The sequence below is a fragment of the Monodon monoceros genome, unplaced genomic scaffold (genome assembly GCF_005190385.1).
Source record: "Monodon monoceros isolate NGI ecotype Baffin Bay Population unplaced genomic scaffold, NGI_Narwhal_1 Super_Scaffold_19, whole genome shotgun sequence".
Taxonomy (NCBI): domain Eukaryota; kingdom Metazoa; phylum Chordata; class Mammalia; order Artiodactyla; family Monodontidae; genus Monodon; species Monodon monoceros.
Window position 1 is genome coordinate 28,421,552 of NW_021703775.1, and position 12,604 is coordinate 28,434,155.

A 12,604-nucleotide genomic window follows, 5' to 3' on the forward strand; every position below is an offset into this window, starting at 1 on the left:
GAACAAAAACACAGCATCATTTTGAGAAAAGACTGGGAGTACAAGAGAGTCACTTCCAAGTGTGCAAATTACATGTATTTCTTTATAGAATCAATCTCATTACTAAATTCTGCAGTAAATATCTTCATAATCAAGATATCAAAAATGCAGGTACTGGGTTTCAGTACTTAGAATTATGCCTTCATACTCTGTATGCAAGGTAACTATAGTTATAGAATTAAAGGTTGTAACGTATTACATGTGGAAGTAACATTACAGGTAACAAATATGGGGGGAGGATATTGAACAGAGGGTACATAGGATACTAATTAACTCATTATAAACATGGTAAATTAAAAACTGTTATTAAAAAAATCTGGGGGCAGGATTTATTTCCACCTCATAGTCTAGCTTAGGCTTTCATTACCTCTCATATAGACTATTACAACACCTTGAAATTCGTCCACCTGCCTCTACTATCCAATTTATGATTTGTTAAATGGATATAATGGACATTATGTGACATGCTCAAGATTACAAGGCTAGCTTACCAGTGGTTGAGCTAATAAGTCTTTTACAATAAGTTAAATGTGCTCTTCAAGAATGAGGTTGAGTTAGGATGTGGGAAATAAAGCATTAATTTAGGCAGAAGTTTCATATAATTTCCACTTGTTTCATTTTCTTTAAGTCTAAGAATTTGGGACCACAATTCTGGAAGAAAAATTTCTGTGTAGTCTGTGTTTACTGTAATTCTGAACACAGTTGAAAGTAATAACTTGAAACATACCACAACACAAAGTTTTAAAAATACAATGTTCTGTTGAGAAAAAAAAAAAAGTTTAAAATTTCAAAAAATTTTCTTCTGAAATCAGGTTAAACAAGGCACACAAATTTGTGCTTAAGGACTTCCCTGGTGGCCCAGTGGTTAAGAATCCGCCTGCCAATGCAGGGGACACGGGTTCGAGCCCTGGTCTGGGAAGATCCCACATGCCACAGAGCAACTAAGCCTGTGCGCCACAACTATTGAGCCTGCGCTCTACAGCCTGCGAGCCACTACGGAGCCCGTGTGCCACAACTACTGAAGCCTGTGTGCCTAGAGCCTGTATTCCGCAACAAGAGAAGCCACCACGATGAGAAGCCCGCATACCATAATGAAGAGTAGCCCCCGCTCGCTGCAACTAGAGAAAGCCTGCACGCAGCAACGAAGACCCAATGCAGCCAAAAACAAATAAATTTATTTAAAAAAATAAATTTGTGCTTAAATCAGTATTATGATGCATTCATTTACTTATAGGTGATCTATTTAATTTGGATTTAGATGGTGGAATTTTCTTTTTCTTGAGCTAGCACAAGAGTTTGGCAGATTAACAAAAACCTGCAGACACCAAATATAAGGCCCTATTTACTTCTTGCTATTGAGATACAATGAAACTATTAGAAAGAGAAAACATCTGAGTTTCAATTTAATTCTTTCAAAGGTAAACTATTCATAGTTTTCAAAGATTATTACTGTGCAAGCCAAGAACCTGTAAAATCTTCTTTCTTATAAAAGAAGAGAGTATAATAATTTAAACAAGTAAAAGAAAAGAACAAACTAACAGGTGGAAGTCAAAATGGACTCAATCTAGACTGCATTCTGGAGATAATCATGCTATGTATATGGCATCACTCTGCACATATGTCCATAGTAAGCATCAGAATGAATATGCTACATTTTCTAAAATTACCTCAATTTATTCTCATTTATACAAATTTATACTGTTCCATAAACCATGAAAACTGGAATAATGATTGCAAAATAAATTTTTAAAAGAAACAGTATCTAAACTTAGAATGAGTTTGACTACGGTCCAAGAATAATTCTCGAAATCAGCTTCAGAGTGTATCTTCTAGCTTTGGGAGAATGACCTTTATGCTTTCCTCATATTCTAAAAGCACAGAAGTTGATACAAAATAATCTTACCTCTGATGAGTCTAGCTTTGGAGATAATGTGCAGATCAATACATGGTTACCTATGTTCTGTGGATTTTGTTTCAGAAAGCTGTACATTGACTGAGCAGATTCAGGACTATCTAACTGAAGAATTGCCTTTGGAAAAGATAGAAAAGTATTAATTACTAGTTCCTAAAAAAATTAAAAGTAGAATTACCATAAGATCCAGCAATTTCATTTTTTAGTATATACCTAAAAGAATTGAAAGCCAGAACTGGAACAAGTATTTGTACACCCATATTCATACCAGTGTTATTCACACAGTCAAAAGGTAGAAGCAACCCAAGTGTCGATCAACAGACGAGGAGATAAACACATGTGGTACATGCATACAATGGAATATTATTCAGCCTCAAGAAGGAAAATTCTGACATATGCTACAACACATGCTGGAAGACATGCTAAGTGAAATAAGCCAGACACAAAAGGACAAAAATTGTATGATTCCACTTATATGAGGTACCTAAAGTAGTTAAATACAGAGACAGAAATTTAAATTGTAGAATGGTGGTTGCCAGGGGCTAGGAAAAGGGGGGATGGAGAGCTGTTGTTTAACGGACAGGGAGTTTTAGTTTGTGAAAATGAAGAAGTTCTGGAGATGGACGGTGGCGATGGCTGCACAACAACATGAATATGTTTAAATGCCACTGAACTGACACTTAAACATGGTTAAAGAAATTTCTTAAACATGTCAAAGAAACTAGTATCTACTACTTGGTCAATTAGGTATTTTTTATGAAGCAAATACTGTCAACTTTGCTATAAAACCCTTTCTACCTTTCTAGGTAATACATGGTTGACCAAAATCTAATTTTCATAGACACATCTGAATTAAATAGAGAAGACAGAGGGCACAGAAAACGTAAAGGGACTTTAGAAATACCTGGTTGACACCCTTTCATTTTATAAATAAGAACTAAAAGTGTAAACCAACTTAGCTAAGGTCACAAAGGTAGTTAAGGCTAGATGAACACAAGTCTGCACTTCCCCAAAAGATAATGCTCTTTGCACGTATTACCTTTCTCCCTTGTGCAAGTTTTTATTTCCCCTTCAAACTAAGAGTTCTTCCTCCTTCCTGCCAAAGCCCAGGAGAAAATATGATGGTATATCATAATTCTGCTAAGAGGCTGAATAATGTTTATAGGTGCTTCAGTTCAGAAGCTGAATTAAAAGTTACAGACCATAAGAATACAGGGTTCAATTATATATTCTTTACAGAACATACAGCAAAAACAGAAGGGACCTTGTTACCTTGTTTTTATTACTCATGTATACGTGGTGATCCACTTTTCCAAACTGAAGTCCAACACAAAGTACACACTGAAGTCCATCTTCTGGTAAGTTATCAAGATGTACAAATCGATCGTAAATTTTATCTACATTTGCCTGTAGTTTTTGTTTTTTTTTTTTTTTTTTTTAAAGAGACAGCATAGGAAAAGAGAAAAACAGCTAAAGTATCAAAGTGTAAAACACAGATTAGCAATTTATTTTTCAGAGGTCAGGTAATGTCCTCTCCCAAGAATAAGAAAATGACCATATAGGTAAAGATAGTGAGGTCTTAGTACTAGATGTGAATAATCAGTGAAACAATATACTAAAAAAGGAAGTATAATCTTTCTTCTATCAACATAATATGTACCCAAAACACTTAATATACCGAATATTTACCCAAGTCAGTTAATATGGCTCCAGAATCTAAAAAATATTGCACATTAGGACTCCTTTACCCTCCATTTCTTATTTTTACCAAGAGAAGACTCATCTGACATCTCCATCACCTCAATATTTTAAAACTAGTGCTAAGATCTTCTTTAATTCTTGACAGGTGAACAATAAAACAACCAATGTTTCTATCAATTAAACAAGTGTACAAAAGCATTTAAATGCAAAACTCACCTCTGGGTCATTTTCTCTAATCAAGGTTGTAAATATAGCTTCCTAGAAAGGCAAACAGAGGAAGATTGAAGGTGTAAGCTCTTTCTTATTTGTATATTTAATTAGTCAAGATTTACTGATATAATAATCTATATGAATAAGCATTAAGAACTATTTCATAAAATGAGGAGTAAGCAAAATTTCTGTTCCTTCCAACAATCTTTCCCTCTTCCTAAAACAAGTTATCTAAGTCCCACCCTACCCACAGACTTTAATTCTTCCTAATCCCCTAAGTACATTAAAGACTAATAAGGTGGTACCATTTAGGGGAAGACACTCAAATTCATATACAAGGAATAAGAGATTTAATTTAGCAGACAGTAAGAGAATTCAAATTACTCAACAAAAAGTCAGCTAAGCAAAATAGGGGATAAGGAAGAACAGAGATGTAGGCTAGTAAAAAAAACATCACAGGGTATTAAGTGTATAGTGATTTGGTGCTGCTAAATTATATAAAGAGGCCAAGACTGGCACAACACAGGGATGTCAAAGCTGGGAGAAGCTAGCTGATAAAAGGCTTAAATGTCTAGAAAAGGAACTTTATCTTATGAGACTATGGTTCTTAAATTTTTTTTTCTCTTTGACACTACTGATATATATAAAACCACCCCAGCAATTACATCACATTAGAATGATTCTCAATGGAAGGCTTTTTCAAAATACATGCATTTTCAATGTTCATTACAGCACTATTTACAATAGCCAGGACATGGAAGCAACCTAAATAAATTGTCCATCGACAGAGGAATGGATAAAGAAGATGTGGTACATGTATAAAATGAAATATTACTCAGCCATAAAAAGGAACGAAATAGTGACATTTGCAGAGATAAGGATGACCTAGAGATTGTTATACAGAGTGAAGTAAGTCAAAAAGAGAAAAACAAATATCGTATAGTATCACTTATATGTGGAATCTAGAAAAATTGTACAGATGAACTTACTTGCAAAGCAGAAACAGAGTCACAGATGTAGAGAACAAACATAGTTACCAAGCAGAGGTGGGGGGGTGGGACGAACTGGGAGACTGGGATTGACATATATACACTACTATGTATAAAACAGGTAACTAATGAGAACCTACTGTATAGCACAGGGAACTCTGCTCAATGCTTTGTGGTGACCTAAGTGGGAAGGAAATCTAAAAAAGAGTGGATATATGTATATGTATAACTAATTCACTTTGCAGTACAGCAGAAACTAACACAATATTGTAAAGCAACTATACTCCAATAAGTATTAATTTTAAAAAATACATGCCTTTCCACCTTCCTCTAGAGATTCTAGCATCTCTGTTTCATGCCTCTTAGCAGTAAATGTTTGTAGGCCACACAGAAACAATGAAGGGTTTCTAAATCAGTTTAATTTGAAGAGGTTTGAATTGTATGCCAGTCTCATGACTTTGGGAAAAAGGTTTTGAGGGAGATAAAACTGAAGGTAGAGGATATAAAGAATAACTATTTTAGCCGGCGTTTTAAAGAGGTGAGGCAATGGTGAATGGGATGAAGACGGAACAAATTCCAGAGATATTCAGGAGTTAAAACAGACCAGACCTAGTGACCAGCTGGTTATGAGAAATGAGAGGAAAAAATTATAAAGGTAACCTCTGGAATTCCAGTTTGGATGACAGATAATGGCAGTGAGATAAGAATAGGGTTCTTTACAGACTACCGTTTTCAACTTTTTTTTTCCATTCCAACATACATGAGGGATTGGATTCCCTCAATATGGAGGTAACTCTCAAACAATGAGATGGGCAACTATGGAGAAATATAGGAAGATGCTTTCTCAGTGTTTGAGAGAAAATATGTGACCCAAAGAAGAAAACTAGAAAACATAATGGACTATAATAAATCTGATTTAAAAATTTAATAATATTCTAGTGAATAAGATGGTAAGTCTATTATTTACCTCGTCTTTTAAATTCATGTTGTCAGGAGCCATACTTATTGAGAGTTGATTCCCATCCAGTGATATTGGAAAGCAGGTATAAAATTTTACCATAGAATCTGCAGATTTTCTGTTTATTTCTATAAATGCCTTTTAAAATACAAATTATAAGAATGAAAAAATAAATCTTAAGTTACTTTTTCTTAAAAAAATTTAATACTTAAAAAGTCAAATGAATTGAATAACTTAGTAAATGTTTTTAAGATAAAAAAAGCATTCCTTAGAACATTACGGCCATAACCAAGAAATAATGAATGACTGAACTCATAAGGCAATACTAAAGAGAAATAAGAAGGGACATTGTAGTAAATGACACTAGGGAAATATTATTTATCTTATTCATCACTATACCCTTCGTACCTAGAGCAGTATCTAGCATGTAGCAAACATTTAATGAACATTTACTGAGTAAATAAATTTAATGATTGACAAAATATGAGAAATATGAGGAATGAAAGAATCAAAGAAACATATAATGGTTACCAAGTTATTTTTTATTTTGTTGTTTTCATAAGTGTCAAATTGTAACTCCATACATTTTGGTTTTAATTTTCATACCTGGGTAAGTAAAGAGATTGAACATTCTTCCATATGTCTGATAGTTAATGAGGTGGAAATAGTCCATATTTTTATTTATAGTTGTAATTTTAAAAAATAAATTCTCTTTATGTCATTTGCCAATTTATTTATTAAACTTTTAATATTTTATAGCATGTTTATATGAACCGTGTTTCTCATTTTACATATTTTAAATTTTTTATTTCCATTTTACTTTATGTTAATTTTAGTTTCACAAATGTTTAAAATGTTTGTATGACTGAATCTGATATTTTTCCATATAACGTCTTGAAAAATATTAAATCTCCAAATAATTAAATTAAATCTCCAAATAATTCTACTCAACTCTAATCAAAACTGGGCACAAATAATCTAGATTTTCTGTATTTGGATTCTATATTTATCTACATACACATCCACTTTGGTATATGATGCAAAGTATGAATTTGAATTATTCATTCCCAGGTTCCCACAATTTCCCCCTATTTTAATGTATCATCACATAAAATTCTCACATTAAAAAATGTATTCTTTCTTATTCTTGTCCATCTCTAAACATTACAAATAATGTGCTTTTTAGAAAACAGCTTTATTGAAATACAGTTTACATATCATAAAATTCACCTGTTTAAGTGTACAATTTAATGGGTTTTAATACATGTATAGAGTTGTGCAACCATTCAAATAATCTACTTTTAACATAAGGTAAAACTGCATATGACTACTTACACTTACTCTCCCCTCCTACTTTGTTTTCTTAAGCACACTTGCTTGACTCTCAAAAATCTCTAGTGATCATTAACTCCTTCCTATAGTAAGAACACTACTTCCCACCACTCTAACGGCGTTGTTTCCATTATTTAAACTTCCCTGAAATTCACTTCCTATAAAATACCTTCCACAAGTTGTTCATTATTAACAATATTTTGTTTTGTTTTTAAATTACAAAAGCAATGTATACTCATTATAGAAAACTGAAGACATACAGATAAATCTAGGTTGTTCTAAATACTGATGACTTCACTAGTCTGAGTCTGAAAATGGTTATTTCCCATTTGAGTATAACGGGTAAAAAAAAAAACCACAAATACTAGTAAAGAGTGCTCAACAAAATTTTATAAGTTGTTTAAAAAACTTTGTATTAACATATTACAGATGTAAAGTATTTTCTGTTAAACTAAACGTTTCAGCAAAACTTCAATGGGGAAATCCATCCTTCCCAACGTAAAACTACATCTGATTAGAATAATGTATTTTTTAAATAAAGGATTATCTGTGTTTTATATTTTTAAAATGTCTTAACCTGAGACAGCTTATTCTGAGGTGCTGCTCTTAAACCCTTTCGTCCTAGTTTTGTAAAGTTAATGTTTTTCAAAATGTGCTTGCAGACAACGATGAATTCACAACTATTTTCAACTCTTACCTTTTTATGAGATGATAAAATCAAAATATCCTTTAAACCACCAAATGGTTTTACTAGGTTGTAAACTTCTTCAATAGAATATCCTTTATTAGGCAAATCAGAAATAAGTACCACACACATTTCTTCTGTTTCCTTCAAAACCAATTTAAGAATTGACATTAAAACTTAAGTGCTGTTATATTTACTTAAATTTACACTGCAGATCATATGTTATGTTAGTATTTAAATTGTATTTAATACTAAATCTGATTAATTCAGAAGGCTGGTCTAAACCACAAATTAAAAACAAAACAAAATGCACTTTTCCACTCTTCAAGTACACAGAATAATTCAGTCATACCATCTGTCATCTAGTCAAGGTCTTCAGTTCTCTTCTGCAACCACTGCTTAAAAATAAATTTAAAAACACAGGTTTGCCTGTCTCTGACTACAGCTCCTTCCTTTCATGTACTGTTGCCATTCCTGTGCCTTGTGATGCTAAGATCCCCATGCTCCAAATTGGTGCATATTCTTTTATCTTACTGAGTAAAATAATCCCTTGTTGGCAATATAAAAAAGCTTACCTAGTCTCTTAGGATCCTTACCCCATAACCCAATCCCCACTACAAAGTAAATACTTTCATTTCTGCCTTCTCTTCTCTCAGATCTATTTTATTCTTCAAGATCACTCTCATAAATGCCAACTTTTCCTTTAGTGGATGTTGGCGAAATCCCCAAAGGCATAAATGTGGCAACTTGTGACTTTTCTTTTGGTGGGGGAAGGTGGGAAATTATAATTTTCATAAGCTAGTTGAGAATGATTTTTAACTAGCAAGTAAATTGTGTTCAAAAATGATTCCTGGGCTTCACTGGTGGCACAATGGTTAAGAATCCGCCTGCCAATGCAGGGTACACGGGTTCGAGCCCTGGTCCAGGAAGATCCCACATGTCGCGGAGCAACTAAGCCCGTGTGCCACAACTACTGAGCCTGTGCGCCACAACTACTGAGGTTGTGTGCCACAACTACTGAAGCCTGCGTGCCTAGAGCCCGTGCTCTGCAACAAGAGAAGCCACCGCAATGAGAAGCCTGTGCATTGCGACAAAGAGTAGCCCCCGCTCGCCACAGCTAGAGAAAGCCCGCGTGCAACAACGAAGACCCAACGTAGCCAAAAATAAAATAATAAATAAGATGAGTAAGTTTATATATGTATAAATAGACCAAAATAGATTCTTTCTAAAGTGCAGTAAGTAAATCTAAGATACTCTACTGGTGTTTTACAATATTCTTCTTAAAACAAAACAGTAAGTTAACACATACTACTTACTTAGTTACTACTTGAAGAATGGACCAACTAGTCTAAAATAAACTTAACCTGAGCACCTGAAGGATCTCAACATCTTAACCAGTAAAGTCTAAATTAATGAAATCTTAATATATTCATAATAACAGATATAAGCACGTGAAAACAATAAAGTGAACTTTATGCCCTTCAAATAGAACTGCAAACTCCACTTGCTCCTCTAAAAACACAAAAAATAAATGGTATTCTAAATACTAACATATCTAAATACTAACATATCTCCAATTTGCTTCTAAGGAAAAAGAAATTTCACAAAGTTCCATTGGTTCTAATTTGACAACCTGTTATCTATTCAAAAACCCAACTGGCCTAACATTTTCTTCTCAGTGAAAAGTTATCCTCAATAACATGTACATTTACTGATAATCTGCACCTAAATTTTTGTAACTCAAGATTTTTTTTAACTCAAACCATATTTTAGAAGTCTCCAATGACCAGGATTTTTCACCATACCAAATCTGTGTATTTTTCACCTAGGTTTATAGTAAGAAAAATACATTGTGTCAAAATTTCTTAAGCTTTATAAAAATAAGTAAAATATAAAAGCTGACCTTGTTAACTGGTTCATTTTCTGTGGCCTCCAAAGCAGCTTCTTAAGATACAAAATAAAATAAGAATTCATGCAGATATACTTTATTTATCAAGATCCCACTTTATTCCACAATGGATTAAATAGTAGCTACATGAAAATGTATACAGTGGGCAAAAGACTAGAGAATTTAAGTAGGATATAGCTACATAAGTAACACTGGCTTTTCAATAATACATTCAGTTTTATTCTTTCTGAGAGCAAAATTTCAGACTAATCAAGAGACAAGGTGAAGATGTGAATCATAATATTCTTAATTTCACTTAGGTATGACTCTGGTATTGAAATATATATATATATATATATATATATGACACAAAATTATTTTCCTAAAATTTAATTTTCTATCTTTAAACATAAGAGAACAAAATAAAATTTCTATTAACCTACCTGAAATAGTTTCTTTAGCACCATTTTCAGTGGCTTTGACTTCCACACTCGTCTTTATTTCAGAGTTTTCTGCATGAAATAGTCTGCTTTAATAGTCTAGAAAAATACACTAATATAATTAAACTAATGAATCTAAAGAGGAACTTAAGCTAGTTTATTTTGTTACTTCAAGTCTCCTTAGGCTGACCTGATTTAAGACAAAGCTAATACAAGTTTTCCTTTGAAACACCAAATAATCCTTTTGAAGATTTTTAAGCAAAAAGTTTTATTTCAAAATATACCTAGAGTGTATACCAATAGAATTTAATGAAAAGAAAGCACTGCATGACAGCATTTCAAGCTTACCTGGTACAATCACAGGTTTATTGGTGTCTTTGTATTTGACAATTCCAGCCTTTTTGACTTCTAGAGACTTCTTTCCACTAGATTTTGCTTTTAAAAGTAGAGTTGAACCATTATTCTAAGGGTCTATTCAGTCATTTAGCATGTTTCATACTAATATATTAGTAAATAAGTAGTTCAACTTCATTATAAAAGCAGCTCTTTTCCACATATTTATTATTCCACATATTTATTTCCATTTATTTTCAGTATCTGTTTACCAATAAGATTAAAAGCAAATTTAAACTGAGATACAACTTTTGTTGAGGGCTATTAATGATTCACAAATTATGAAATCCTCATGTGGCAAAAGTACATCATAATCACACACATAAAAATCATTATTTTATAACTTCCACAAAGATTCTTTAAAATTACATTAGTCAATTGGAAAAATATATTAATAAACGGATCATGTTATTTTCAACATGTTACAATTTAGTGTTCCATTTCTTTATGGAGGATACATCCTTGTAACATGGAAAGAAAATCTTTAAAGTAACAAGTATCAGAGGAATTTTACAAGCTGGGGAAGGTAATATGAAGTGACAGCTCTAAAAAAATGAGTAAAAAAAAGATTAAACGGGGGGAAAGTGGCAGAGCAACCTATGATTATATGGCTGTCAGAAATGTTTCCTAAACAAAAATGTAACTGCAATGGCAGATACTGTCAAAGACCAAAGCATCAAAAAACAGAAGTCCTATGTGTGTCAGGTTCTAAATATCAAAGAATTATTTACTAAACTTTTCAAGATGTTATTACATACTACAAATTAAAACTTGCTTTTGATATCATATTTATTACATTCTTTAACGCAGAATTAAGAATAAACTTAATATAACCTCTCTTTTCCAACAGTCTTACCTGTTTTGATTGAAGCTTTATTACCTTTAGCAGCTACTGTTACCACAGATTTTACAGAACCCGCTGATTTCCCTAAATCACAAAAGCTTAGTCAAAACTGATTTATTTAACTAGTATCAACAATTCCCAAAGAACCTCACAAAGAATATAAGAGCAACAAACTATATTTTATTCAAAACAAAATGTTATCATCTTTAGGGACACAGGTCATTTGCTAAATTAGAAATGATAATTTCTTTAGGAAGAAAAATATCATTGAAATAAGAATTCACCTCCCCTTTGGGGTACTTAAAAACAGTGTTCAGGCAAGTTACACAGATCTCTAAATGTGTGTATCAACTTAGTAATTAGAAGCAAAATTACTAACCTCAAGGATATAAACACAATCCCATGATGCCATTAATGGCTCCAAAAGCAGTTATATTGAGGACCTCCCAGCTCATGCTTCCTTGGCTCCCAGTTGATTAAAAAGCACTTAAGAATACCTACATCATTGTCAGGCCACATAAAGACTATTTCAAAATAGTCAAATCCCTATCTGAACAGGATTATTTAAACTGTCTGACCCTTCTTTCTACATATGTATATTACTGTTGCTTATATTCCAAAATGATGCTGTTTATAAAGACTGTGATCATCTAAGTGTCACTAAAAACCAGAGTCAAAAACCTCTGCATTCAGAGAGCATTCAGAGAGCAACAGGAGGTTTAGCTCTGAAAATCAGGATGCCCAACGAGCAAGGCAGTATAAGGAAAAAGCCCAGGATCACAAGTCAGTGAATTCAAGTTGAATTCCAAGTCAAGGTGTGAAGGCTGGGGGAATTTACTGATTTCTGTGCACGTTTCCCCATTTATAAGCCAGGGTGGTAACTGCCTTAACTACCTAACAGGACCTTCTGTGAGAATATGACCATGCTTTTGCAGTTATTAAACAAACAAAAAGAATTACCGACATCTGCAAAATTTAATCAGAATAGTTTACAAATCCACACTTTATATCCAAAGACAGACCTTAATTATTGCTCATAAGGAGAAATACCAATCTTTATAGATTGTCACTCAACCAGTCATTTCTTAGTAATTCCCAAGTTTTGTCACACTGCAGTAACCTCAGCCCCATGAGCTCTTAAGGTGTTTCTTTCACTATCCTATGTTACTACCACAAGTCGATTCACTTTACTACTTCTAGTTGGGTACCAGAA

At 33.0% G+C, this 12,604-nt stretch overlaps 1 protein-coding gene across 10 annotated transcripts in view; it reads right to left on the minus strand.

Annotated features, from left to right (window-relative positions):
• The window catches only part of ZNF638 (zinc finger protein 638), an 83,768-nt gene that overhangs the window by 17,688 nt on the left and 53,476 nt on the right, over positions 1 to 12,604 (minus strand). For 9 of the 10 annotated variants that reach the window (XM_029231645.1, XM_029231641.1, XM_029231644.1 and 6 more), the window contains 9 exons: positions 11,404 to 11,475; positions 10,503 to 10,589; positions 10,158 to 10,226; positions 9,730 to 9,770; positions 7,839 to 7,970; positions 5,819 to 5,947; positions 3,869 to 3,910; positions 3,224 to 3,358; positions 1,943 to 2,068 (listed from right to left, as the gene is read on the minus strand). In XM_029231645.1, the coding sequence (XP_029087478.1) occupies positions 1,943 to 2,068; positions 3,224 to 3,358; positions 3,869 to 3,910; positions 5,819 to 5,947; positions 7,839 to 7,970; positions 9,730 to 9,770; positions 10,158 to 10,226; positions 10,503 to 10,589; positions 11,404 to 11,475 (833 nt within the window). The remainder of the gene's footprint in view (positions 1 to 1,942; positions 2,069 to 3,223; positions 3,359 to 3,868; positions 3,911 to 5,818; positions 5,948 to 7,838; positions 7,971 to 9,729; positions 9,771 to 10,157; positions 10,227 to 10,502; positions 10,590 to 11,403; positions 11,476 to 12,604) is intronic. The other variant, XM_029231643.1, reaches the window with a different exon arrangement.